The sequence below is a fragment of the Chroicocephalus ridibundus genome, chromosome 7 (genome assembly GCF_963924245.1).
Source record: "Chroicocephalus ridibundus chromosome 7, bChrRid1.1, whole genome shotgun sequence".
Classification (NCBI taxonomy): domain Eukaryota; kingdom Metazoa; phylum Chordata; class Aves; order Charadriiformes; family Laridae; genus Chroicocephalus; species Chroicocephalus ridibundus.
In genome coordinates this window covers 56907865-56934643 of record NC_086290.1, presented here as the reverse complement: position 1 = coordinate 56934643, position 26779 = coordinate 56907865, and the positions used below count along the sequence as shown (strand labels likewise).

The window sequence follows — 26779 nt, the reverse complement described above, 5'->3', positions numbered from 1 at the left end:
TTTATGGGTCCGTCTGTACCCCAGGGGTACTCCACACCTGCAGCTCTGCAGAGAAGCAGCCCGTCATGTCGCCTGTCGTGTCCCCTTAGGAGAGAGCCGGGAGTCCCTTCTGCCATGGGACTGGAGGCTGAGGATGGGGCAACCTCCAATCCTTTCCCGTTTTTGGGTTTTCCTTTTCCTCCCTTGTTTGCCAGCTGTGTTTCGCGGGGCTGTGTGCTGTCGGGATGCCCTGGGGTCACGAAGGATGCTGCCAGGGCTGAGGCTGAGCACGGCGTTGCTGGCAAAGAGGGGGTGAGTGTGCTGCGTCGCCTGCACCCCACAGGTGTGGGGGGACCTGGGGGAGGTGGACTCACACCCCGAGCCATGCGATGGGCCCCGCTGGGTGCCCTGGCTGAAACTCCTGCGTCACAAGGATCGCTTTCTCCTCCTGGGCTCCCTGGCAGGGCATGCCAGGGGCAGACTCCTCCGGCCAGCATTCCCCGGCCCCGGGGGAATAGCTGGGATTCTTGCATTTCCTCCCCCAAAATGACACTGGCTGGACCACGATCTGCAGTGAGCATGGGCAGCTGGCTCCAGGGAGAGGACGGGGGTCTCCCGACGCAGCAGGAAGCCCCCCAGGCCCAGGAGAGGCTCCGTTTCGGCCCCGTGGTGTGGGTGCATCCCTGATAGATTTGGTTTTTGCAGGAGCCGCCGGGTGCTGGGGCAGCTCTGCAAGCCCTGGGTTAGGGAGAGAGTCTCCAGCATTCCCAGCAGTGCCCACTCACCCGGCTGGTTGCTTTCTTAAAGCCCCAGCTCCTGGAGTCACGCCATCCACGGGAGAGCTTGGTTTCTGCCGAAGACCTCAGTGACAACTGGGCAATTTGGGAAGACATTTACAGGGGAGCACAGTGCAGAGAAAGCCCAAAGGCGGGCATGCAAATAAACCCCTCATCCTTATTTTATTTTGTTTTTTTTTTTTTTTTTTTTTTTCAGAAAGAGCTTTGGGGGAGAGGATTGATGGATTTCCTCTGTGATTTGCAGCTGCAGCTCCTGCATTTCCCTGGAACTCGGGCTGAGCCGCGACACATCCCACGTCGCAGGGCTTCCCAGCTCCCGGTAAGGGGTGGAACGAGCCCTCGAGCGAAGGGGGCTCCCAGCCTGTTTGGGCTTGCAATGGCATGCGGTGGCATCTCAGCAGAGTGTCTGAGTCTGTAAAAATGGCTGCAAAAATGTGGCTGCCTTGGGGCTATCAATTCAGGGGTACCGAGCCCCGAAGGGCACCTTGTAGGGCCCCCAGGTCACCCCACCTGCGGTGGAGGTGGGCGCAGGGATGGTGGGGAGGGGGCAAATCCCCCCTCTTTTGGGGTTGTGAGCAACTTGGGATGCTGAAGCGCTGCTCCCTAACCCCTTCCTGGCCCAGAGCCAGGGGTCTCGGGGGGGAAAGCCACCCCTGGGGGGTGTGGGGAAGAAGGAGCAGGGCTGCTGGCGGAGGAGCAGGAGCTGAAGGGTTAATGGGGAGTGTTTGCAGCCAGTCCCTTGTCACCAAGGAGAAGGGAACAGCACTTGGGAAGGAAACAAAACACCCACTGCCCAGGAGGGTGATTTCCTTTCCCCGCAGCCCTCGGACCTCAAGGAGGGCTCGGGGAGGACAGTGCCACCGTCCCAAGTGGCAGAGAGCAACTGGCACCGGGTGAGTGTGGCTGCTGGGGAGGTGGGCTGGGGACACGGCCCAGGGCAGCTCCTGATGTCCCTATCACCCGTGTCCCCATCGCACCTTTCCCTCGGTTTCCTCCCAGTCTTATGGCAAAATGTGGGGGACGCCGGGCGCTGCGGTGCGGAGCATCCGTCCCTACCGCTCCAGCGAGCAGTACCTCTACGCCATGAAGGAGGACTTGGCCGAGTGGCTGAAGGAGCTGTACGACCTGGACATCGGGGTGGGCACCTTCGTGGAGGTGCTGGAGACGGGGGCCGTGCTCTGTTCCCACGCCAACAACGTCACCCACGTGGCCGGGGAGTTTGCCCGCACCTGCCCCGGGGTGGCCCGCCACCTCCGCCTGCCCACCGCCGGCGTTGCCTGCAACCTCACGGCACAGCCCGGCACCTTCCAGGCCAGGGACAACGTCTCCAACTTCATCCAGTGGTGCAGGAAGGAGATGGATATTAAAGGTAAGATGCCAGGCTCCTGCTGCCCCGTGTCCCTGAGTGCCATCCCCCTCCAGCTGCTCCTGCCGTCACCCCGGCTGTTTTCCCAAGTGTCCCCCAAGCCATTGGGCATCGGGTGGCACCATACCATGCATCCCTGAGCTGGGATTTCTTGCACAAGCTCCTCCGGGCTCGGCAGCAGCTTTGCAGAGAGCTGGCACGCAGTGGGCATGTTTGCTTGGGTGCAAATGTGCGCTGGCGGGGGGTGGAAATGGAAAGGGCATATGCTGCAGCCATGCACGGCATGATCCTGGCCGCAAGGACATCAGGAGTGGTCCTGGCTCTGAGCAAAGGGTCTGTCACCCTGACCCCACCACCAGAGGATGTCCAGGAAGGGCATGGGCATGGAGTGACACATCCTCAGCGCACCCGGCTGCTGGGGTTGGTGATTTGGGATGCCATGGACCAGCCATAGAGCCTTTCCTTGTAGGTGCCCAAGGGGAAGGCTCTTCCTCCATGAATTTGCCCCAATCTTTGTCAGACCCAGCCACATTCCTAGCGGGATGGCTCTAGGGAATAACATCCCTTTGGGTGGGTTTTGATCCCACCGATGCCCCCTGTCCCCACCTGCCTGCCCTGGCTCAGTCCGCCCTTGCCCTGCCCCAGACGTCCTGATGTTCGAGACGGAGGACCTGGTGCTGAGGAAGAACGAGAAGAACTTCGTGCTGTGCCTGCTGGAGCTGGCGCGCCGTGCCGCCCGCTTCGGCATGCGCGCCCCGACCCTCGTGCAGATGGAGGAGGAGATCGAGGAGGAGCTCCGCCAGGAGCTGGACCTGCCGCCTGCAGACACCCCCCTGCCCCGGCCCCCCAGGAAACCACGGGACCTCCACAACCTCGACCAGATGGTACGGATGGGCATGGAGCGGGATGGGGATGAAGATGGGGAGGGGGATGAAGATGAGCATGGCCACACCAGGACCCTTCACCGGACCCCTGGTGAGGACCCATCCCTGCTGCCCACAGGTCCAGCACCTGGTCAGCCGCTGTACCTGCCCCGTCCAGTTCCCCATGATCAAGATATCCGAAGGGAAATACCGTGTGGGTGACTCCGACACCCTCATCTTTGTCCGGGTGAGTCCGCTTTGCCCCGTGCTTTTGGGGCACAGGCAGCAGGAATCCTGCTGTGCTCCCGCAAAACCCCTTCCATAATCCATTCCCCAATGTGAGGTTTTTGACCTGCCCAAAGCAGGGAAAGCTCGGCCCTGAGGTACACGTTTGCGTGGATGTAACCATCCATATGCACAGGACAAAACCTGCTGTCCCACGCCAAGCCAGAGCCAGGTCTTACCCAGCAATGGGAACACTGGGATGCTCCGTCCCTGCCTGCATCCGTCCCTAAGCCTGGCCTTCCCAAAGGACTCACCACGTGATGGTGGAGAGGGTTTTTCCCAAAAGGCTCCCTGCCCTCCTTGGGCTGATGAGACACGTTGGGATGGCAGCAGGAGCTGGGACCCTCCCTGCCTCGGTGGCGCTGAGCTGGGGATGAAGCTGTCCTTTGGGAGACCTGGTGGCACGTAGGGCAAGCCCAGGGATAGGACGAAGCCCGGCTGAGCGTGCCACCCCCAGGCTGCTTAAAAAGGCGGGGGTTGGGGTGTCCCCATGGATGCGTCGCACGCACCTCCCTGGACCTCACGGCGCGCGGCATCCCGTGCAGATCCTGCGGGAGCACGTCATGGTGCGGGTCGGGGGCGGCTGGGACACGCTGGAGCACTACCTGGACAAGCACGACCCGTGTCGCTGCACCTCGCTCTGTGAGTCCCCGCGTCCCCAAACCCCGTGGCTCTGCCCCATGGCTGGGGTGAGGTGTGTGTGTGTGTGGGGGGTCCATCCTGGGTCTTGCTGCTTCTGGGGCCGTTTGCAGGAGTGGGAGGCCTCGTTACCGCCATGCCTCCTTACTTTGTGGGGAATGTCTGGTTTTGGGGACTCTCTTTGGCTTTGGTGGCCACTAGAGGTCACGGCAGCCTTTTGGATGGAGCCGGACCCCAAAAGCTCCTTTGCAGGGAATGCAGGTTTGCTCCAGCATCCCCAGGGGGCTGGATGGTGAGCAACGGCGTGCTGGGCTGCACCGGGGGGGTGGGTGCAATGGACGGGGATGCTGAGCCCCCCCCCCACACACACACTTTTCCTCCCAGCTCATAAACAAGCCTTGAAAACCAGGAGCCCCCAGCAGCAAGTGCAGCACGAGGTCCGGCTGTGCCCGGCCTTGAAGGCAGCCCCCCGTGGCCAGCCCCAGCCCACGCTGCTGGTCAGCCGCTCGCAGAGCCCCCTGCCCCCCGTCGCCTGGGGGTCCCGCATCCCCCAAGGTCCCCGGTCCCCTGCCAGCCCATTGCCAGAGGGCTCGGGTCGCCCACCGGGTGCCAGCCCTCGCCAGGAGCCAGCGCAGCCCCAGAGGGTCCCTTCGGGCAGGTAAGTGGTGCAGAGATGCTCCGTGCCCCAAACCGCCTGGTTTCAGAGCAGTTTTTCCCCCATCCCTGAATTTTTTCCCTCCCTTCTGGAGCTGCTAGGCCAGATGGAGGGGGGGGCACGGTGGTGGCTCCCTGTCCCCTCTCCGCTCTCTCTCCTTGCAGGACACAGGAGCCAGCGGCCACCCCTTTAGGGATGCAGCCACCACCGTCCAGGTCGCCTGCTCGACCCAGCTCCCCTGGCTGCGCCGGTGGGGCGACACGCCGGGCACCCACCCCTTCCCGGCTGAACCCCAGCACATGGGACAGCGTGGGGGTCCCCAAGGTGCTGTGTGGGAGCATCCCGGGGAAAACCCCCATGGCACCGTCACGGGGCAGGCCCGCGGCACCCGGCACCCGACTGGCACCTGCACCTCCAAAAAGCAGCCGGCAAGGAGGCAAATTGTCTGCGGCAGCTGCCAGGGCGCAGGAAAGGGGGGTCCCCACCACAGTGGCATCCCGTGCCCCCAGCCCCAACAAGGTCTGTGCACCCTCCCCACACCAGGATGCCCGGGGAGGCTCCCAGAGCCGGAAAAGCCTGCGGGAAGGGAGCCGGGGAGCCCTCGGCCGGGGCCAACCGCTGTCACCCCGAAATTCCTCCAGCCAGCCTGTAAAACAGGACGGCAGCATTAAACCTTCTGTCAAAGCCATCCCGGCCGTCTGCCGGCCCCCCACCCCTTCAGCCCATTTTGCAAATGGGTGCAAGGGCTGTGCTGCTGGGGGGGGTCCCCAGGGGACCCAGCAGTGCCACCCGGCCACCAGCCCACAGGCTGGGGGTGATGAAGGTCCCAGGGTGACAGCAGATGAGCTGGGGGGATCTTGCGGCCGTGGCGGGGGGGGAGAGGGTCCCCGGGGGTGCTGGGGGCACACGCAGCCCCCCGGCTATGGCAGGGTGGTGGAAGAGCTCTCCCGCGGGCGGCAGCCGCTGCGCCCCGTGGGGTTGGGGAACTGGGTCCCCAGAACACCCCCACAAGCCGTCCCACAGCCCACCGCCCTCCCCACTGGGGGGGAGGCGGAGGAGCTAGGGGTGGGGGGCCAGGGACCCAGGGCCAGCAACGTCCCCAAGCCCCGGCGGTGCCTGAAGAAACCCGAACGCGTGCCCTCCATCTACAAGCTGAAGCTGCGGCCCAAGGTGCGTCCCCGGCGGGACCACCGGCCGGGCAAGCGCCCCTCGCGCATCCCCACCCCACTGGGGCAGCGCCCGCTCCCTCCCCGGGGCCAGCATCGCCCCCCGGCACCCTCCCGGCACCCCCAGCCCGGTGGCACGCACCCCGGCACCAAGCCCTCGCCCGCCGACAGCGGCGCCTGGCTGACCGAGGATGACGAGGAGTCGTGGGTCTGATCCCTCCCTTCCGGCCAGGTTTTGGAGGGGACGGACCCCCTCGCTCATCCGAAGGGGGAGCGATGCTGAAGATGGAGCTTTGGTGCCGAATTTCCTCCCGGGGGGCTCTGGGAGTCCTCAATTGCTCTTCGGAGCTGCACCCCCTCCTTCCCAGGGAGGTTTTTTATTTTTTGGACTGGTAATTCTTCTCCTAAACAGCTGCTCTTGTACTGGTTTGGGTGGAAAAATCAAGAGAATGGGGCACCTTCTGCAGGGAGGAGGGGTGTAACCGGCCCCTACAGTGTCCCCCTAAAGCGGGGACACCCCGCACCTGGCATCCAAGCGTGCAAACCATCTGGTACCTCAGCCTTCCCCTTCTGTAAAATGGGACTAACACAGCTCGTGTCTTACAGCACCAAGAGCTTTAACGAGCATTCGAGTCACTCAGGTCGGGGGGGGCTGTCACAGGAGGTGACCCTTGCTGAGCCCCACGGGCTTCCTTATGGGTGAAGGTGGGAGCCCCGGGGGGGTCGGTGGTCACCCCGGCGGTGATGGTCGGGGTGCTGGCTGTCACCAAGGCTTGTTGCAGCCGCCGCTGCCCTCCCAGCCACGGACCCGGCAATGTTGGTTGTGCAATAGAGATGTACCAAAGCTCTGCTGTTTCGGCATCGTTTCTGTGTGGGTGGGGAGGAGGAGAGGATAATCCTGACGGGGGGGGTCACGGCTGGGGCAGGGAATTCGTGCCGCCGGTCTGCTGCAGGTGTGCACAGCAAGCGTCCCTCCGAGAGCCCCACGGGGGTGAGAAGAGCCCCATCATCCAAGAGAGGATGGAGCCGGACCCACACCCCTGTGGATGCAAAACCTGCTTGCAAAAATATTCCTTTTTGCAGGGGAGAAACTAATTCCCCCCCCCGGCCCTGCACACTCGGAACCGCAGGGGGGCTGGGAGAGCGGCGGCGGGGCGGCGAGCGATCCGGCACCACGGGCAAAGAGCAGCGAGGCGGGTACGGAACAAAGAGGGACAGACCTGATTTTTTTTAATTGGATTTCAGAGAAGGGGGTGCAGGGCGTTACAGGCGGTGTAGACACCTCAGGAATCTCCAACAAGAAGTCCAGGGGGGGAAAGGAAAGCCAAGTCCAGGCAACCAGGACGCTCACCGGGGCAGGAGGAGGAGGAGGAGGAGAGGGAAGCATCCTTGCCGGGGCTGGACCGAACCCAGGCATCACCTCCTGCGGCACCACACGCACCGGAGCGGGGGGGACGGAAACCCGGCACTGCCCTGGGGACAGCGGTGGGGACATCCTCAGCCTCTCCCAGGCTCGGGAGCAGGTTGTTTTTAGCAGGACCAGGGCGGCGGCGGGCGAGCGGTAACGCTTCGTACTAAGGGTGCGGGCAAGGCCGCGGCTGCTGCTGTGCTCCCGCCTGCTCTGCCCCCACCAGCCTGGCCACACACAGGACATCCCTGTCCCATTTTCCCTGCTGGTGCCACCGCCTACCCCCTCCTGGGCTCTCGGGAAAGTAGCTCTTTGTAGCCCTCGTTTTCTCGGGAGCTGGGAAATGCTGTCGAAGCGGCGAGAGTTATTATTACTAATATAACTTTCTCTGTCTATAAAGTACAATAGAATATAACAATTGTATTTATAACCTTTTTTTTTCTTTTTTTTTTTTTTCAAAATACTAAATAGGTGCTATAAAAACCTGTAACTAATTGTGCTATAAACTGCAGGCTACAGGGTTATAACAAACAATGTATTGGCTTAGTCGTTGATATGTGTACGTCGGAGCACTTTATAAATGCTTTATTAGTAGCATTTACCAAGGAATTTCCTTCTCAAACAATTTGGAGGGATAAAGCTAGCCAGAGACCGATAACGTGGGCTTACACGTGTTAATAAATCCTGACGAGGTGAGGTCGGGGTGGGGGGGGTGCCGGTATGTTTGCCGTGAAGGCGAGGGATGGTGACAAGTGCCACTGCCCTTCCCCGGCTGGGGCTCTCGCAGCCACCTGAGACAGAACCGTGTCCCCCCAGTGCCTTTTTTCCTCCTTTTTTTTTTTTTTTTTTTCTGTTAGGGGAATGGGGTTTGGGGCCCCAAGCGGCTTCTGGGGGTGGGAAGGGAGGAGCGGGGTGACCCCCCCCCCGAGCCCCTGGCGTTGGGGCAGCAGGGCAGCGCACGGCCCCGGCGGCGGGGACGGGGCGGTGAAACGCAGGGTGCCGGAGCCCGGCTGGACCGAGCCTTAATAGAAATTGTCACCCAGAGCAGCGCGGTGCTGCCGGCGGATGGAAACCCGGCCGAGGGGGGAGAGATGGGGCTGGCCCCCTTTCGCTTCACAGCCCCGCGCGGCGCTGAACACCGGCATCCCCTCGTTACACCAGACACCACTGAGATGGTTTGGCCAGAGGATGGACCGGCCTCAGCGCCGGCCTCAGCGGGGGCAAGGGTGGCGTTTCCCCGTGTCTCACACAGCCAAGAAGGAGCAGCCACGGCCCCCTCGGCCTCTCGCTCGCCCGTCGCCGGCACAGCGCCCCGACGCCCTTTGCTAGTGCAGGCTGCGCTTTGCCACCCGCTCCGCAGGACAAGGCGCAGGTGAGCTGCAAGTCTGGTGTAAAAACAAGCTGAAAAATCAAAAAAAAAAAAAAATAAAAATAGATGGGAGGGCTCACCCTCCTATTCGGGATGTGCAAGAGAGAAAAAAAAAAAAAAAAAAGCAATGCAACTGGAAATGCAACTCCAGCTCCCTATTGCTTCGGAGGCTGCCTTCGCACCGCCGCCCGCGTGCATGGAGGAGAGCACGGCGTGGGAAAGCCCGGCGCGGGTCGGACCCGCCCGGTGGCACCGCTGGCGGGGGGCGATGGCACAGGGGACACCGCCTGCCCGCCCGGGGGGGACGCCGGGGGCTTGGGTGGGAGCTGTGCAAAGCCCGTCGCCCGCTGAGCCCGGGATGCGAGGTAGCGGAGGGGTGACCTGCCCGGCAAGGAGCGCTTCCGAATTTATTTGGTGTTCGACAGGCTGGCGGGGGAGGACAAGCCTTCCTTGGCTGAACGGGGACTCCGAGCCCTGGGGAAGCAGCACCCAGCACCCTGGGGGGGATGTAAGGGGCAGGATGGGGGCTTGATTATTTTTTTTTATTTTTTTTGTTCTCCTTTCTTGTTTTCATCCAGAAATTCTGCCTGGAAATCTGACCCAACTGAGCCGAAAGGGAGCCCGTGTAACCTTTGCCGGAGGCTGCTCTGCCCTCCGAGGGGACAAACCCCAGCTCCGCCGGCAGGAAAATGGGACTCCCGGCTCTGCCCGTGCCCCGGGAATGGAGCCACCTCCATCACATCAGGACACCAGCACCCGGGCAATTTTCTTTCGGGGGGCAGGCGATGGCAGGCAGCAGCAAGCGTTGCCCCTGCAATGCCGGGGCAGGAGCCAGCGAGGACAGACCCAACAGCCAACCTCTGGCCACCACCCGAGGTGGCTCCTCCACCCCCCGATGCCACGCAGCGTTTCAGGCACGGCGGACACACAAAGCCCCCCCCGGGACTTTGGCCCCAAGCGCCGGAGGCTCAGGGAGGGCTCGGGGGTTTAGCCGAGGTCCTCCCTCACCCCTCGCTACCTGCAGGCAGCGCGGCTGCACACCCGCTCCGACCCGCCGATGGCCGTCGCATCACCCTGCCCAGCACCGCCCAAGGTGCAGCGTCCCCAAATGTCACCGCAGGGTGCCAGCGCCGGCGGGGGAGCAAACCCCGAGGTGCCTCCGGCACAGCTCCTGCCGCGGCGTCACCCCCGCAGAGAGCCGTGATGCCGGGGAGCCGTGGTCCCCAGGGATGGGCAGCTGCGGTCCCCGAGGACGGGCACGGCCGTGGCGGGGGGGGATCCATCAGGGCAGGGGGGGGCTCACATGATGGTGCATCGGTTCCTGCGCAGGGCGCCCTGGAAGCGGATGGTGGTGTGGACGTGCTTGCAGCGGGCGCAGCCCACGCTCTTCAGGAGCTCGCTGAAGAGCAGCAGGATGTGCCAGTTGTACTTGGCCGAGCACTCGATGTAGCCGCACTTCCACGTCTTCTTCACCAGGTTGGAGACGTTCCAGCGCGGGATCACCCGGCCCCGCTGCAGGTCCCGCTTGTTGCCCACGATGATGATGGGCGTCTCCGAAGTGCCGATGACCCTGGGGAGGACGGGAGGTGAAGGAGGAGAGAAGGGGACGGGGCACAGCGCGATGATGGACCTCCACAACCCATCCCAAACTGGCCCTTGGCTTTGGCTTGCCAAGAGGGACGTGCCTCCTCTTGGCCTGTCCCCTTGTCCCTCTTTGTGGCCAGCCCAGTTGCTTCCCCAGGGATGGCTGCCCTCGCCCACAGGGAATATCTGCCTGGGGTCCTGCTCCTTCTCCTGCCCTTGGGTCCAGTTTTGCTTTTGCTTTCGGGCTCCCAGCCCTGCAAAGGAGTTTTCCCCCCATCTCTAATATCTCAGCTCTGATGCCAAGAGCAGGGGAGCACTGGGGCGAGCTGTACCGCCCCGCTGGGAGCCCCACGGGATGCAGCAAAGGGGTCCCTACCTCGTTTCCAGGATCTGCTGGCGGATGGTTTTGATGTACTCGAAGCTGTCAAAGCAACAGATGTCATAGACCAGGATGTAGGCATGGACGCTCCGGAGCCCCCTGCAACACACGTCCGCCCACTCCTGCAAGGTGCAGAGAGGGATCAATCCCGGCTCAGCCCCGACGCCGTGCCCGGGGGATGCCCCGCGCTGATTCGGGGCCGGGCACGCCGAGGATGCTGCTACGCCGGCGGGTAGCAAGGGGTCTGCAGGCTCTCCAGCCCTGACGCCCAGCGCCCAGCTCACCTCTGCTCTGCCCCAACCCACCCCTGCGACGGCTCTGAGTGCCCCCTGCAGCCCTTCAGCCATCCCCCTCCTGTCTCCGGAGATCCCTTATCCCCCTCGTTAATCCAGAGGAGAGATAACGGGATTTGTCAGCCCCAGTTTCTCTCTTGAGGGAGGATTACAGCCTGCCTAATACACAGCAGCCCAGGGGAGAGCTGGGAACGGGGCTGAATGCAACCCCCTGCCCTGCATGTAAAAGCTTCAGCCTCCGGAGCTGCTAATTAGGCGTGTTAATTAGTGACGCGCCCTGGTTTTTGGGCAGGGCGGGTGAGGAGGATGCTGAGGGTTGAGCGGGACTCAGCCCGGCCCTGGCTCCGTGGGTCTGGGGGTGATGGACAGGGGTGATGGTCTGGGGGAAGCTCCACAGCTTCCCCCACGAGGGGGAAGGTGACGGCAGGGCTCTTCAGAGGGGACACGGGGACGGGAGAGGAGCAGTGGCTGCTCGGGAGGGGGGGTCTGCGAGAGTGAGATCGGGAGGGTTCACCCGTCGGGGGTGGCCTCTCCACAGCCAAAATTTGGAGCTGTAAGAAATACATGCGGTTAGGAAAGCTTTGGGTTTCCAGGAATGACAGGGTTGGGTTGTTTTTTTCCCCCCCCGTGCTATAGGAGTGCGAATCTGCCCCGCTTCCAGCCACTTCCCCAGCCCAGCCCAGCAGGGCTACGGAGGCCGCGGTGACACCGGGGAATGGCAGCCCACCAAACCCTCCCGAGTGCCACCGGAGAGGAGACGGATGCACCCAGGAGGAAAGGCACCACTTCTCCCCGAGCAAACCTCTTCAGCGCCGTCAGCCACCCCTTCCTGAGTTTATCATCGGAATGGGGCAAAACGGGAAGACCTAGGACCCAAGGAAACTGGGAGAAGGAAAGTTTTGGGGTGCGGGCTGGTCTCCATCGCAGACCACGGCGCGGGAAGGAGCTGGGAGCGAGTGGCATGACACAGCCCCTCGCCCATCCATGGAGGGGAGGGACGGTGTGCTGCTCCTCCGTGTCGGAGCTGCAGGCGGATGGAGCAGCAGCGTCTCGGGTTACTCTGAGTCCTGATACACCTGGAGATCAATAAATTGCTGCTATTTCACCACGCTGGGGTGCAGCTTGCTCCGGCGCCATGATGTCGGGACGGTTTTCCCTGCACGGTGCAGGTTTCCCGGGACGCTCGGGGCTGGAGGAAGGTCACACTGCGCATCCTGCCTGGTCCCGTGCAGGAGCGGGACATCAGGGACCCACCGGCCTCTGCTGCTCCCCCAGGACATCGCTCCAAGGATGCTGCTCCCGGGCATGGAGCAAAGCCCAGCAATGCTTCCCAGCGGACGGAGCCGTATCCCCCACCACAGTCCTCTCCTTTCCCCTTGGAGCCATCCCTCTATCCATCCCCTCTTCCCTGGAAACCTCCATCCATTCCCACCGGCCGCCTCCTCCTGAGCGCGGCGAGGCGGGGAGCTAATCGAGTGTGTTAGCGTCGGCTGCCGTGTCAATAAATTACCCTTTGCTATTTCGGGCTGCCTCTCGCACTGACCTTTCGTTCTCTGCACACGCCGATTAATTTTTAAACCTCTTCCTCGCCCCCGGAGCGCTCACTTCGCCTCCTGCCCGACGGCGCAGGGGACGCCTGGAGCACTACAAGGCCCCTGTAACCCTGTCCCTGTCGGGCACGGGAGTCATATAATTATATTGATTAAAAATGTAAGAGAGTCCAGCCCGAGGGAGGTGATGCCGCTGGTGGCATTTTCCTCCTGCGGCCACAGCTGGGCACCTCCGGCTCCTTTCCCCGCAGGGGTGACACAACTTGTGCCCCTGGGATGGAGCCGTGGCACAAGCTTAAAATCCTCTTTTTCCCCATTAAAACCCCCCGAAGCGGCCGGCACTGATGGCAAGATTTTCCAACCCCACGCTGCCTTTTGGGGCTGTTTTGGAAGCACCAGAGAGTGCTGCGGGGTGCGGAGCCAGTGGGCTCAGGGCTCCAGGGACAAACGCAGATGACGCCGGGGGAATAACAGCCACCCGGGGAGGGGACGAGCAGCCCCGCTCCGCCTGGCTTGGGCAGTGGGTGCGTCGGGGTCTGCCTCTCCAGAAACCCCTGTTTTTCACCCGAATGCTTTGGCCGTGCTCCCCCAGCCCTTCGCTGGCCCCGGCTCTGGCAGCAATGGAACCAGATCCCAGTGCTCCGGGATCCACCGCCCAGCTGGAGGGGGAGATCCGGCATCACCGGAGCCGCGGTCCTCAGAGTGGGACACCGTCCCTGCCGCGTTTGGCATCATTTTAGGTGAAAAAGCTTTAAAAAATACTGTATCCTGGGCCCGCTCAGCCAGTACCGTGAGGATGCGATCCCTCGCCCAGCTTTTAGCAAGCGAAGCCCAACACGGAAGGAGAAGCATCCTGGGAAGAGGAGGAACTGGGACCCCGCAGGGTTATACAGCGAAACTGCCGTCACTGGAGACCCCCCAAACGCGGGGGTCCCATCCCACCGAGCCCCTACCTGCAGGGTGTTGACGGGGAAGGCGGTGATGGGGGGAAAGTCCATGATCTGCAGGTCGTGGACGTGGCCGTTCATGACGACGGCGGGCAGGTAGACGCGGCGGGCCGTGGTGGGCACGCAGACCTCGCTGAACTCGTTGTAGAGGAACTGCCGGACTATGGCGCTCTTGCCCACGCCCTGGGCTCCCAGCACGGCGATCTTGACCGTTGCCACCATGCCGTCGCACGCCGGCCGCTGCCCTGCTGCTGCCCCCGCGGCGCCGAGGCTGCATATTCCCGTGCAGGGGGCCTCAGCCCCATTCAGGATGCATTTCCCCTCCGGGACAGCCCGTCACTGCAAGGCCGAGGAAAAGCCGGTCAGATCCCGGAGACACCCTGGCAGACCCCACTATCGCTTCAGGCAATATTTTTCCAAGCGGGAGCCCATGGGAAAAAAGTTATGTTCGTCCGCGGGGAGGAGGAGCATCCCCCAGGGCTGGGAGACGTCCCCAGCGGGGACCTCGGCACTGCGAGACCCCAGGGTCCCCCTCGGAGGCTCCCACCCTGCAGAGCCAAGGATTTGAGCAAACTTCATCCCAGGAAGGTTCTCACGGGCACGTTCAGCCCTTTTGGTACCAGAGCAAGGAAACCTCCGGGAAAGGGACTGTCTGCAGCTCCGGGTTTGCCCAGCCCCGGGCTGCGCTGGGGACTTGTCCCATAACACCCACAGGGACTGTCACCGGCTGCTCCATCCCGGTGCTGCCCCAAGCCAGGGAATCCATCTTCCCTCCACTTGGACAGCCAGAATTGCCTTTTCCGGGGAGGGCGGGGGGATTGCTCTGCGCCTGTGAGCGACAGCTTTAATGTTTAATTTCAGGCTTTGAACGGTTTGGCAATTAACTTGATGGAGGCTAATTTCCGAGCCAGCTGATGGGGTGAGCCCACAAGCCGCTGGCACACGTGGTGAAGCCAGAGGGGCCCCGGGGCAGGGCCGTGTGTGTGGAGGGGACACGGGGTGATAATCCGTGCACGAGGAAACGGGAGCCGAGTCTGAGGAGCCCAAATACCCCCTGGCACTGGGCTCCTGCCTGGGTGCTGCGATGGAAACAGCCAAGGGCGACGGGCAGAGTCCCACTTCTGCTCAATCCCATTGCTGGGAATTGGCTCGTGCGTTATCCCAAAGTGTGGATACTTTTACCAGTTTGTGATGCTCTGGCCTGTTTTCCCTGACAATCATCCCCAAAGCACAGGGCAGCGCTCCCCGAGCTGGCAGGAAGCGGCAGGTTCGAACCACCCCGTCCTGCCTGCTTTAAGGGGGTTTATTCGCCCCGAGGAGAGCTCGGCCATGGAGGTCCCTGCTGCTGGGTGCTGGGGGCGGCCGGGCTTCCCACGGTCTCCCGGCCTGGGCCGTGGCTTACGCCATCCTCACCATCCTCATCCTCCTCACACCGGGGCAGGGGGCCTTCAGCAGGGCCTGATCCATCCCCGAGGGCAGCAGGGCAGGTTTGTGCCCAGGGCTGGGGGACACGGGAGCGTCCCCAGGGGTGCTGACTGCCCTCGGGGACCCGCTCGCTCCAGCCCCGGCAGCAGGAGCATTTCTGTGCCACATGCAGGGAAACGGGGCGGGGGGGGGGGTGCAGGAGCCCCCGCACCCAGCCCTGCCAGGGCCTTTCTCCTCCAGCAGCCAGCACTGTCATCCCGAGTCCCAGGGGCCACGCTGCTGCAGGGATAACCCTGTCCCCACAAACCCTTCCTCCTCATGGCAGCAACCCCAGCTCCCCTGCGGGGACGGAGCGACGCAGCCGGAGACCCGGCACCTGCGGGGCTGCCCTGAACTGCAGAGCGGGCTGGGCCCCGCCGTGTCACCCCCAAAACCCTGTCCCCCTCCGAGCTGGCACGCAGGTACCACGCCTGGGGAAAGCCGGCTCACGGGCCCCGCAAAGCGGGCTTCCCCCCGCAAAGCATCAGAGGCCAACGTGACGGCTCCCGGCCCCACGAGCACCTCGCGCCAGCGTGCCACCGTGGGAAACTGAGGCGCAGAGCGGGGTCGCAGCCAGGGTGGCCCCAGGGTGGGGTGGCGAGCGGGGAGCAGCCCGGGGGGGGCCCAGGCGCTCGGCACAAGGCCGGGCTCGGCGGGTCGCAGGGCCGGGCGGAGGCTCGCGGGCCGCTCCCGGGAAGGAGGGTGCCCCGGCCCCCGCCGCGACCTTGGCCACCCCGCCGCCACCCGCACTCGCCACCCCGCGGGCAGCCGGAGGAGCGAGCCCTGACCCCCGCGGCAGCATCGCGCACCCCCCCATCCCGCATCCCGCATCCCGCATCCCGCATCCCGCATCCCGCCCCGACCCTCCCGGGGGGATGCTCTCGCCGCGGCGGGCAGCGCAGCATCCCCGGCCCGCGGGGGGGTTGCCGGGGCTGGGGGAGGTCGGGGGGTGCCGGGTGGGGGGACACACGCACCCCCCAGGCCGGCTTGGGGGAAGCGGGGAGCACCGGCGCTCAACTTTCGCTGGGGACCCCCCCCCCCAGCCCCGCTACCCCGGTCCCCCGCCGGCCCTGCCCGGCGGCAACTTTGCCCCCCCGTTCCCCCCCGCTCCCGCAGCTCCCCGGCGGGGGATCCCTACCTTGCAGCGGCGGCCCGGGCCGGCGGCGCCCCGGCAGGCGGCGGAGCCATGCGGCGAGCCCGGTGCGGGGCGGGCGGCCCCGCTGCAGAGCCCCGGCCCGGCCCGGCCCGGCCCCCGCCCGGCGCGGCGCTACCGAGGGGCCGGGGGGCGGCGGGGGGCGCCGGGCGGGGGGCGGCGGCCGGCGCTGGGTGGCAAAGCCCGGCCGGGGCACGGGGAGGGGGACAGGAGGCGGCCGGGGAGGGAGGCAGGCAGGCGGTGCTCAGGCGGGGAGGAAGGCAGCGCCCCGGGGAGGGGGGGGATGGAGGCAGTGCCCGGGGAGGGATGCAGGGAATGCCCGGGCGGGGAGGCAGGCAGTGCCTGGGGAGGGAGGCAGGCACTGCTCGGGCAGGGATGCGGGCAGGGATGCCCGGGAATGATGCAGGCAGTGCCAGGGGAGGGAAGGAGGCACTGCCCAGGCGGGGATGCAGGAGGTGCCCGGGGAAAGATGCAGGGGATGGCTGGGGAGAGATGCAGGCAGTGCCCGGGGAGGGAAGGAGGCTCTGCCCAGGCGGGGGTGCAGGGAATGCTCGAGGAGGGATGCAGGCAGTGGCCGGGGAGAGATGCAGGGAATGCCCGAGGAGGGATGCAGGCAGTGGCCGAGCAGGGATGCAGGCAGTGGCCGGGGAGAGATGCAGGGGATGCCTGGGGAAGGATGCAGGCAGTGCCCAGGCAGAGAAAGAGGCAGCGCCTGGGAAAGGAGGCAGGGAATGCCAAGACCGAGTAGCAGGAAGCCAGGAGAGACCCCGGCTTTTCCCGGGGCTCTGGGGAGGTGCTGATGGGAAAAGATCCTCCCTGCAGTGTGCTGGGTGCAACACCGTCACCCCTTCCCTCCCTGGCGCCCAGCAGCATCTGTACACTCAATGCCCATCCTGTGGGAGCCCCCTGGGGCCAGACCCCTTTGGGGGAGCAGGGTAGGACCCCCCCAGGGACACATTCCCTCCTCCGACACTGCTGCTCGGTGTGCTCTTGGGCACATCCCTTCACCCCCTCGCTGTGTGAGCCCCTGGCCCAGCTGGCAGGGCTGGGGGTTTCTCTGTGCCCGCTGTCACCGGGGGATGCTCCCAGTTCGGGGTGGTGCCAGGCCCCACCGAGGAAGGGACGTGTCTGGTGCAGCACCTGCGGTTTTTGGGACACCCCACACCGAGCATTTACCTGCGTGCTGGATGGCGAGGAAGATACCCGTCGCACCTCCAGGGAGCGTGGTCCAGGCCCCCGTGACACGCTGCTGATGGACTCCCTGTGCCTCTCTGCTCCTCGAAGCAGACCCCGAACCCCGCTCCAGCTCACCGTGACACCAGCGAGCACCGAGGTGTCCCCGTGGGGCTGGCGGTGATCATAAAGGCTTTGCTGAGCCCAAACACTGGCCACAGCATGGCTGGGCTCCCCCCAGCCTCGTCGGCACCTTTGGCTGGGAAAAGCAGCGTCTCCGGCGGCTCCTCTCCGGGGTGAGGAGGGGGGTACAAATGGAAACACGTTGCCATATCCTTCCTGGGGGGAAAACGGGATGGCAGACAAGCCCCACAGCTCCTGGGGGAGCGAAATGCGGGACAGCCTTTGTGCCACTGCCCCAAGGCTGGGGCTGAGATCAGCACCAGGCGAAGGGAGTCGGAGCCCCTTTTCCATCTCACGCTACACCCAGGCTGTCAGAGATTTGGGACTTATTTTCCTGCAGAGCTGCCTGATGCTCGCAGCTAGGGAAATATTTAGGTGTCCCCGGGGGTTATCACCAGCCCCAGACGCTGCTCCCCTTCCCCCCATCGCCATAAAGCAGCCCCGAGCCCTGAAATCTTTCTGGGAGAGGGCAGGGATCGCGGCTGCACATGAACTCGCCTGCACAATTCAGGCTCCAGCCTCGGGGCTATTTTTAGCATTTCCCTCCGAGATGCTCTTCGCTTGCAGTTTTATTTGTGAAATTTAATATACGAGGGAGGGGGGAGGGGAGCGGGGCTGGATCCTGGCACGTCCTCACTGGCTGGGAGGCTTATCCCAGCCTCAGCGACAGGCGACTGACACGAACCGAAAATCATCCGTCAAAGAGCGCCCGTGTCCTGGCATGCGGGCGGCAGCGGGGCGCAGGCAGAGCTGACGGCTCGGGGGGCCGCGGTCCGCCCCCACCTCCACCACAGCCTCCAAAATCCTTGGGCGAGTCCCTGCCTCTCCCCGTGCTGCGTCGTGGGCTCGGGGACCCGCTGCCACCCGTTGCTGGCCCTTAGCGCACACGCTGGCGTGGAGCAGGATGCGTGCGAGGCCGGCAGGAGCAGCGGGGATTTTGGGGAGCCCACCCAGCACCCCGGGGCTGCCCCATCTCCAGCCAGGGCAGCAAGGAGCAGCCCAGGGGGTCCCTGCCCGCGGCGTGGGCGTCGGGAAGGGGGAAGGCTGTGGGGACCATCCACCCTTGTGGCAGGTTCCACCCTCGGGAGCATCAACTGTGTCCCCCGAGCTCCCAGCACTAGAGGCCAACGATGCTAACGAAGCAAACCCAGTTTGTAAGGTACAGCATGGCCTGGGGTTGGCGTGTCCCCGTTTACGGGGCACCAGTGTGCTGCAAATCCAGAGCAGCAGGAAAGACCAACATCTCCCCAAGGAGCCCCTGGCAGAATGGGGAGGGAGAAACCTTTCCCTTTGCCATGGGATAGGAAAAGGACAGCGTCTGACACGGCCGAGCCCTGAGCATCCTGCAGCAGCTTTTGCTCCTGCTGGGACAAATGCTGCCCCAGGCTCAGCCCCAGCATCACGGCAGGAGCAGACCCACCACGGGAACGACCATCCCATCCCATCCCATCCCATCCCATCCCATCCCATCCGGGATGCATGAAGGGACACAACAGCAGCATCAGTGACCCCAAACCAGCCTGTCACCACTGCTACTAGACACACACCCCAGCTTCTAGCACAAGAACATCCCTGCGCAGGGCACCGCAGGCTGCTGTGGGACCTGCCACCTCAGGTCCTCAGAGGGTGGAAGTTTCCTAATCTCCACGTGCCACCAAGCCAAGGCTGGGCAGGGGCACGGGAAGGAGTTGCTCCGCTGGAGATCATCACCTCCCAAACCTGCTGCTGGTGTTGTCGCGTTTCTGGCCACTTTGAGGGCTGAGTTTGGGGCTGCCCCAGCTCGGCTCTGGCCTGCCACCGAGGTTTTGCAGCCCAGCCCATCCCGCCCAAGACAGGACCAGCCATGGCAAAGCCCTCTGGAAGATCCCAGCACTGGTCCAGGGCAACGTGAACGCATCACTGACTCACACCATTTTATCATTTCCTCGCAGGGAAAGCAGGTCGTGTCCCACAAAGCCCACCTGGGGCCCAGAAAGGGCTAAATAGGTCCATCCACCTTCCTCCCGCTACTCATCAGCAGCTGTCCGTGCCGAGGTGGTGGTGCCCCGGGCAAACCAGGGGCCTTTTCCTGCTGCCCTTCGAGCTGAGAATGGAGCGGCTGGCGGAGACAGAGGACCGAGGATGCTTGCCACCTCCTCGCTGTGCAAGCCCCTATTTTGGGGGGGGTCTCTGCTGTAGAAAAGTGGCTGGCGAAAAGGGGATAAAAAGCTCCCTGCGAGCAAACTGCCTCCTTCCCACCAAATCCAGGCCTTCAGCCTTGCCTGCTCCCGGGGGACGAGGCTAAAAGCCGGGGAATCGGATCCTCTCCCCAGCCCCACAGAGCCACACGCAGCCAGAGCGTGGTGGAAATGCGTTTATTGACACGGACGGCGGGTAAAGCCTGAAGAGCAACACAACTACGCGGCCAACACTCGAAGGAGCGGCGCGGCGGGAGAGGAGGGGGAAAGGCCAGCGAGCGAGGCCAGGCTCTGCCCTGCAGCGCAGAGACACCCGCGCGCCCAAAGAGCTGGGAAGAAATTTGGTAAGAGAAGGGGGTGCTCAGCATCCCACCCCCCCCCGCCGCCTCGCATCGAAGCCACACCAGCTGTTTAGCGGAGAAGGGCTGATGTTTATTCCTGACCCTCTACCACCTCCTCCCTGCCCCGACACAGCATCGCACTCAGCGCCGCTGGTGCTTCCTTAATTGCTCTCGTAATGATTTTTGCAGTGCCCCCCCCAGCGCTTGGAGCAAATCACCTCCCAGCACACGTGGCCAGGGCTCAAGGGCTGGGTTGCTCCAGCTCTGCTCCCCTTTTTCCCCAGCCAGGGGAAAAGGGGTTCCTACGCAGGGGACCCCACCTTCCTCGGGGTCCCGCAGCTCCCTGGCAGGCCCTGCTGGAGCCTCTTCCAGGGCACTGGGACCTTTTCCCAGCACGGGCTTCTGGGTTGCAGACAGCGCCAAAGCCCTGATGAACCATCTCCCACCGTAAAACATTTATTGACTTTGAATGTGGCATCTAAAAGGACAACATGGGGGTTGCTAGGCGTAAGAGCTTTGCTCGCTGGGGAGGAGATGGCGTCAAAGCATGCTTGGGAGGGCGAAGCCGCTCTGGTTAGCGGCTTGGGTGAAGCAGGACAAGCTATGGATGGAGCAAGGACATGCAAGAGGCTTTGCTTTCTCTGCTGTTGCTGCAGCACTTAGTGGTTGCAATGTGGCGAGTCCACAGCCGTGGACTGGAAAGGGAAGCAGTCCTGGCCCTAAGGACAGGTCGGAAAAGCGGGGCCGGGCCATGGGGCGAGAGCAGGAACGCGACTGGCCCTTGTTACCGAGTGCCTCTGGGCACACAGAGCCAAGCTGCAAATGGCAGAAACGCTTCCGCAGTCTGCTCGGCGCTCAGGCCAGCCGGGACCCGAAGCCCCCCCCAGGCAGGCAGGGTGCAAACACCGCCAAGCCCAAACCATCTCCCATCACAGCCCAGCCCGGGTTTTGGGGGACAGCATGGGAACAGGGAGAGACGCTCCGCTCCCCGCAGCACCCCGGGACACTGCCAGCAGCGGCCCCTCTCCGTAGGGGCAGGGCTCATGCCTGCAGCCCCGGCGGGGAAGCGGCACTGCCCCGTCGGGATTTACCACCGCGAGCCTCGGGGATTGCTGGGGTTAGCGCAGCGCTGGGTGAAGGTGGCACAGCTCAGGGGATGGCCGAGAAGGCAGTTTGGCCGTAGCAGGCACAGAAAGAACAAGAAGAAGCAGCGCTGCGGGTGGGTGAGGATGCAGAGACCATACCTGGAGCTCTGGGAAGAGCCTTTGGCTCTAAGAGCGGGCTCGTTTCCTTCATTTTCATCCACCGTTGTCCCATTATCAATCTAGGTCTGCAGCTCCTCCCCACACAAAAGCAGCCTTGCTTCTCAAATCAGCAGCTAATGAGCCAGGGAGATGGTTGGAGTGAAAACACGCCATCAAAAGCAGAGCTGAGTCTGCCAGCACAAGTGTAATAAAAAACCCCTCTTTAGGGCTCCATCCGCCTCCACGGACCGAACTGATGGCTCTGTTCCTAGTTCCCCGAGGCTGCGCTCACCCTGCTAGAGCCCGACGTCCCTGCAGGGCTCCCAATACTTCCTTGGAATCGCCTTCCCTTTAAGCCAATTACAATAGAAAAACTCAAAAAAAATGTATAAAAATATAAAATAAAGTGCAGTGTTATGTTTTCGACACTTTTGCCTTGTTTTAATGAGCCGACGTGTGGTTTTTGCTTGTTGTTTTTTTTTTTTGGTTTTTTTTTTTTTTTTCTTTCCAATGAGCGGTATTTTACAAAATCGTTACTACGCCTAAAGCCATTTAGAAAACACTGAACATTGGCACAAAATGGAGAAGCCCACAAGAACGGACAACGAGTGAGGGGCGAGGGGGACGGGGGAGTAGTCGAAGCAGTGGTTACAAACTCCATGGACGCTAAAAATATCAAAGGGGTTTGTTCCCTATCATCATTAGCACGTGGATACTAATTGCTACCTTGTTTAATCAGTGCCTTTGACTGAAATCCTACACATGAAATACAGCTGCTTCCAGTTAAGAGTGCTTTTCCCCGTGCCAGTGGCGAAGGAGGATCCGGGGACCCCTTTCTCCCTCCTCCTTCCGCAGGGTGAGGCACAGGCTGATCTCCCGTTAGTTTTTCAAGATGGCATCGTAGGCCTGGTAGATGTACTGGGACACTTCGGGAGCTCGGCATTTCAGGGAGAGCTGCGGAGAGGAGAGGAGAGGTTAGCGATGGTGCCAAGGAAGGCGGGAGCTTTCTCCCATCTTCGCGAAGGCAACTGGAAGCGTCCGACCTACAGCACGGGCTGGACAGGTCGTGGATGTGGCTGACGACAGTCACACAGAGTACTTCTCCTGGGTGGCGCTTTCGTTGTCACCAACACCGAACTGCCTTTTCAGAGCTTGCCACAAGCAGGAGGAGGTATTAAAAAAAAAAAAAAAAAAAAAAAGCAAACTCCCACCATGGAGTTCCCAAATTCCTCAACAAATGTAGGTGCCTCTGCAGGCATGAAGGAAGGGGACGTTGCCCCAGACCCTGAGACAGGGACATATTGTAAATCACAGCACAAAGCCTGGGGGCTTCTAACGATTTGCTGCTCGGTCCTGATGGACACAAACTCGGCTGTTACTCCCTTCTAAAGCAAGGATCAGGCTGAGCCCAGCCTCACGGCATCAATCCTTGTGCAAACATTTTAAGTCACCTCCCAACGCTCACTTTCACCCCACAGGTCCCCAGCCCATGGACTTCTCTTAAAACTCCGGGAACGGCTTCCAACAGGAGATAAATCCTCTAAATAAAATCCCGATAAATCGGGATGCTCAGGCACACAGGTCCTCAGAAGGGGAGCAAAGGGAACAGCTCTACAGGCGCACGAGGCAGGACAGACCGCACCTTCCCACCAGCCACGGGCTGACGCCAGCACAAGGCCAAAGAGGCTCCGACATCCAGACAGCCGGTCTCCGCCGCAGGAACGCGGCAGGGCATAAATTTCTCCTTGTTTATGAGAGGGGGAAGGGCATCCTGGCACTGCTTTCTCGCTAATGTCTCTTGGCTTTATCTCTGGGTAACCTTGGCAAGTAACTGCTCGTTGCTGAGTGGGCATTCTCCCAGCTCACTGGTGACAGAACAGTGTAATTCTATTCTTTCCCCACTTTTTTCCAGTTCAGTGGGTGTTCCTAACCCCTCAGTCAAATTAACAGGATCTCCCCTAACACAAGCACATTAGGCAAAGCAAGGAGAAACGGCTCCGTGGGCAAGGCGAGTTGGAAGGATCCCAGCCCGCGCCACGTGCCCTCCGCAGTCCGACACCTCACCGTGTAGTTCGGGTTCCCCGGCTGAATGCGAAGCTCGGCCAAGATCCAGATGCCGTTGGTGAGTTTCAAAGACTGGTAGAGCATGTCCTGGCCCTCCACGTTCCTCTTGGCGATGGTGTAGACGTTGTTGTTCTGCAGTTTGCTGGAGACGGTGTCTTCAGAGAGAAGGAAGGAAAACGCATCTGTTAATTCAGATTCATCATCTGCAGAGACGGGAGAGCCCAGAGGAGCATTCCCAGGATGCACGCGCACAAGGGAACGCTGACTTCTGGCCCAGAGTTTTCTCTGGGGACAGGAGCAGACGTGACAGAAGGAGAAAAAGTTCCAATTTCCTTCCACAGACCCACCTCATTCCTCTCAGGCTACGATCCCTTGTGAAGCATTCGCCTGCCTTGCAGGGCTTTCACTTACTGCTCACTGCTCTGGGTCTCGCCTTTATCAAGGCGAAAGTCTGCAGCTCAGCGGGGAAGAGGTCTCTGCTCTATCTGTACCTCCCAGCAAGCCCCAGGCAGGCTAACCTGGCGCCAGCCAAAACTCAGATAATGAAGGCGGAGAAGAACAAAGATCCCTGCCCGAGGCTCGCTCCGGTGCCTGGTTCTGAGGTCCCGTCCCAACCACGACAGCTCCCTCCTGCTTCGCCCCCTCTCGCACAGACACTTCTGGCCAAACCGATGTCCTACAAGGCAGTAAAAATCCTTTCCTCTTTTTTTTTTTTTTTTTAAAAGCAATCACTTGAAAGGGTAAAAACCCACAGACATCATAGTGCTGCAATACAGTTTTAACACACTGTACGACCCCAGCACTCGCAGAAGATGTGCGATTTCACCCGGAGACCTGTACGGATGTAACCACGACACACGTTATTTCTAAGGGACCTTACAAAGAAACAAGACCAGAGGCAAATATGCAGGACACACAGACCCAAACCAGCGGCCTTCGGATGCCAAGGGGTTTCTCAGCCCAGCACGGAGCTGGGCAAACCTCAGCCTTTGGATGCCAATACAAGGGGCACATTCATCCTTTGGGTGGAAGGCTCGGGAGGAGGACTCCACACACCCGATACGCATCACTAGCAAATTCCCATTCCTGGTGCCCAACAGGAGCAATTTAACTCGTTCAAGCTCTCTGGTAGGACAGAGTGGAACGCCCTGTCTATGCTGGGCCATTATCAGCAGGCTGGGCACTTTTGATAAAAAGCAGGGGAGAGACGCGGCCTTATACCAATTTGCACTGAAAGCCACGAGACGTGGGATCCATTTCAAGGAGTGTGAGGAGCAGGACAGCAGCAGGGAAGCAGCACAAAGCGACCGTGTAGCTCTAATCCATCCCTGCACCCACAGAGATCCTCCGGCATCAGTGCTGGATCTGAGAACGGACACAAGCAGGCGCATGGAGGGATTAGAGAGGGGACAGCAGAGGCTGTTCATGCACCAGGGGGTGGCAGAAGCGGGAAAGCAAAGGCCCCACAGATCCACACACCGACGCAGAGACCCGGATCCGCTGCCTCTCCCCGGGGCAGCGCTGATAACCAGGGCTGCGGAGCAGCTCCACGGGCAGCCTGGACCCTTCGCCTGCGGCTGGGCTGAACCCCTTCGCTCCCCAGCTCCCCAGAGCGGCTGCGTGCAGGTTGAGGAGGGTTCAGGCATCCAGCTACCCAGACACACTCAGATTTAGGTTTTCCTCTCTTCCCCAGTTACTATGGAAACTGGCAGATATAAGTAACTAATGAGATCCTTTGCTTAAAACCCCTCTGTCTCCTCCTCCCACCTCCACTCCTCCTCTACACAACAAACTCATCCAGATCAGGGAAACGGGCAATGCAGAGCTGTCCCCGGCTCGCAGGGAGCGCGGTTGGGAGAAACTCGCACTGGAGGGACATCACCCGCTGGGGCTGAAGCCCAGACTCCCATCCCCGATGCCCCTCCAGCCCGCGAGAGCAGCCTGTGGGGCTCTGCGGAGGCACAGCGTTCAGCACAAGCGCCGGCTCAGAGAGCGCATCATTGTTTGCGAGGGACGTGGGTATTAAATGTGATTTTGTTTGCCCAATTTTAACAGGCTGTGGTTAAGCCTCGCTGGTCTGAAGCCCCCTCTGGACATGCATCCTGGAAGTGGAATTGCTGGCAAAGGTTCAAGACTTTCTCCAGCAAATCTTTCTTCCTGCCGGGAGCAGTCTCCCCCTCCGCCGGGGGATGCTGTCAGAGCCAAGGCATTCCCCAGGGAGCGTGGGTGCAGGGTCGGAAGCAAGGCTGCAAGCGGGAGGCTGTGATTTTGGCAGCTGTGGGGCTGGTGCCCCACCAGGCGGTGTGACGGCAGAGGAGGGGAGCGCTCCTGCCCCCCGGGGAGCTGCGCGCCGGGGACACAGCGGGCGAGACGGGGCCGCACAGCAGCTGCTCCTGCGCCAAAGCCTTCAACCGTGTGATGGCACCTCTTGCAATTTAAACAGCCGCTGCCTCTGCTGGGAGGCAGATTTCCATGCAGGGATGGGCTTGTAGGGGGATACAGGGAGGGAAACTGAGGCAGGGCAAACTCCTAGGAAAGCTTGTTTTCTGTTTGACGTCAGTTACCGTCTGAAGAGTGCAAAGAACCCTACAACACATACCCTGTCTCAGCCAGACACCTGCAGCAATTGGGAGCAGGCTGGAGTGGTGATGCTCGGCTTGCCCAGCTCCTCCTGCCCCCTCCCTCAGCACAGATTTGGGGACTAGGAAGAACCTACTCCCCTCTCCCCCCAGGTGGCAGCTCCCGTCCCTCCTGTGCTCCCCAGTGTCAGGATTTGGGGATTTTTGGAGATCGGGCAGAGTTGCTAAGCAACAGTGCCAGGCTGAAGGCAGGACGGCTAATGCCATGTGACAGCACAGCCTTTTTTTTTTTAAAAATTAAACTAAAAATTCCACAAGGCAGGTATTTGGTGGGGGCAGCGTGCTGAGCCCAGCTCCGGACAGGGCTGCTGGTATGGGAACGAGAGCGCAGCACCCAGCGAAGCCCCGGTTAGTGCCCGGCACAGGCAGGAGAGGGCTGAGCCGTGCCGCCTGGGGACACGTCTCCCTGCACACACGGGGTCTGGTGACTCTGCAAACCAGAGCCACAAAGTCCTTCTGCAAGACGGCACAGGCTACATCTGACCTTGCAAAGCAACTTTCTGCAGCGCTTTTTCTTTTGTCTCCGAGCTTATTCTCAAAACCCTCTTGAAGCACAATGTAAGGATACAGAAAGATTTCCCCATCACCAACACCAGGGAAGCTTCTGCCATCGGTCCATCTTTCAGGGGTATTTTGTTGGTTTGTTCCCTCGTCTTCTGTTTTTTAAACAGAATTCTTTACCCTGCCTCAGTCCAACAACTAAATAGCACACGTGGAAAGACAAGCAGGCAGGGCAGAACAGCTAGACAAGGTCTCCTCCCTTGCACTGAAATAATTAAATTCTTTTCAACAGCACTTTCCTTCTGGGTAAAAAGCAAAGGACATGCTTAAATCTCATCCCCATACAGCTGAAGAATTTCCCTTCCAAACTCAAACAGCCAAGACAACCAACTGGCAACAACGGGAGTTTTCACAAAGGACGTGCCCGACTCAGAACCAACACCGACAACACACCTTTTTTGAGCTTGGACCTTCCTGGCATTTTGCAACGAGCACTGGATATCGGCAAGTAAAATTTACTCCCTATATTTTGTGCTGCAGTAGCTGAAAACATCCCTGAG

General features: G+C 61.7%; 3 protein-coding genes across 8 annotated transcripts in view; 1 reads left to right on the top strand and 2 right to left on the bottom strand.

The window, feature by feature from the left end:
• The first annotated feature begins 1605 nt into the window (after nt 1–1605).
• Nucleotides 1606–6422, top strand: GAS2L2 (growth arrest specific 2 like 2). Its single transcript, XM_063341657.1, has 7 exons — nt 1606–1669; nt 1776–2145; nt 2788–3026; nt 3145–3252; nt 3836–3932; nt 4314–4587; nt 4749–6422. Exons 2-7 carry the CDS (start codon nt 1788–1790, stop codon nt 5962–5964), a joined length of 2292 nt encoding a protein of 763 aa, XP_063197727.1. The 5' UTR covers nt 1606–1669; nt 1776–1787; the 3' UTR covers nt 5965–6422.
• Nucleotides 6423–6964: 542 nt separating this feature from the next.
• On the bottom strand, nt 6965–16697 carry RASL10B (RAS like family 10 member B). Of its 3 annotated transcripts, none has more exons than XM_063342045.1 (4): nt 15883–16697; nt 13287–13619; nt 10488–10532; nt 6965–10097 (listed from the first exon to the last, which is right to left on the bottom strand). In XM_063342045.1, exons 2-4 carry the CDS (start codon nt 13500–13502, stop codon nt 9810–9812), a joined length of 549 nt encoding a protein of 182 aa, XP_063198115.1. In that variant the 5' UTR covers nt 13503–13619; nt 15883–16697; the 3' UTR covers nt 6965–9809. The 3 variants fall into 3 exon arrangements, with proteins under 3 accessions (XP_063198115.1, XP_063198114.1, XP_063198113.1); XM_063342044.1 differs by having other exon boundaries at nt 10488–10612; nt 15883–16694; XM_063342043.1 differs by lacking the exons at nt 13287–13619; nt 15883–16697 and having other exon boundaries at nt 10488–13280.
• Nucleotides 16698–19593: 2896 nt separating this feature from the next.
• AP2B1 (adaptor related protein complex 2 subunit beta 1) overlaps nt 19594–26779 on the bottom strand; it is an 81184-nt gene continuing 73998 nt past the window's right edge. For all 4 annotated transcript variants that reach the window (XM_063341264.1, XM_063341266.1, XM_063341265.1 and 1 more), the window contains 2 exons: nt 23080–23234; nt 19594–21969 (listed from right to left, as the gene is read on the bottom strand). In XM_063341264.1, the coding sequence (XP_063197334.1) occupies nt 21895–21969; nt 23080–23234 (230 nt within the window). In that variant the 3' untranslated portion in view covers nt 19594–21894. The remainder of the gene's footprint in view (nt 21970–23079; nt 23235–26779) is intronic.

Coding starts and splice junctions, on each gene's coding strand:
- GAS2L2 (XM_063341657.1), top strand. CDS start 1,788: ATGTGGGGGACGCCGGGCGCTGCGGTGCGGAGCATCCGTCCCTACCGC. Junction 3,933..4,313: donor GTGTCGCTGCACCTCGCTCT/GTGAGTCCCCGC, acceptor TTTTCCTCCCAG/CTCATAAACAAGCCTTGAAA. Junction 4,588..4,748: donor CAGAGGGTCCCTTCGGGCAG/GTAAGTGGTGCA, acceptor CTCTCCTTGCAG/GACACAGGAGCCAGCGGCCA.
- RASL10B (XM_063342043.1), bottom strand. CDS start 10,837: ATGGCTGAAGGGCTGCAGGGGGCACTCAGAGCCGTCGCAGGGGTGGGT. Junction 10,098..10,487: donor CAGCAGATCCTGGAAACGAG/GTAGGGACCCCT, acceptor CGTCCTCCCCAG/GGTCATCGGCACTTCGGAGA.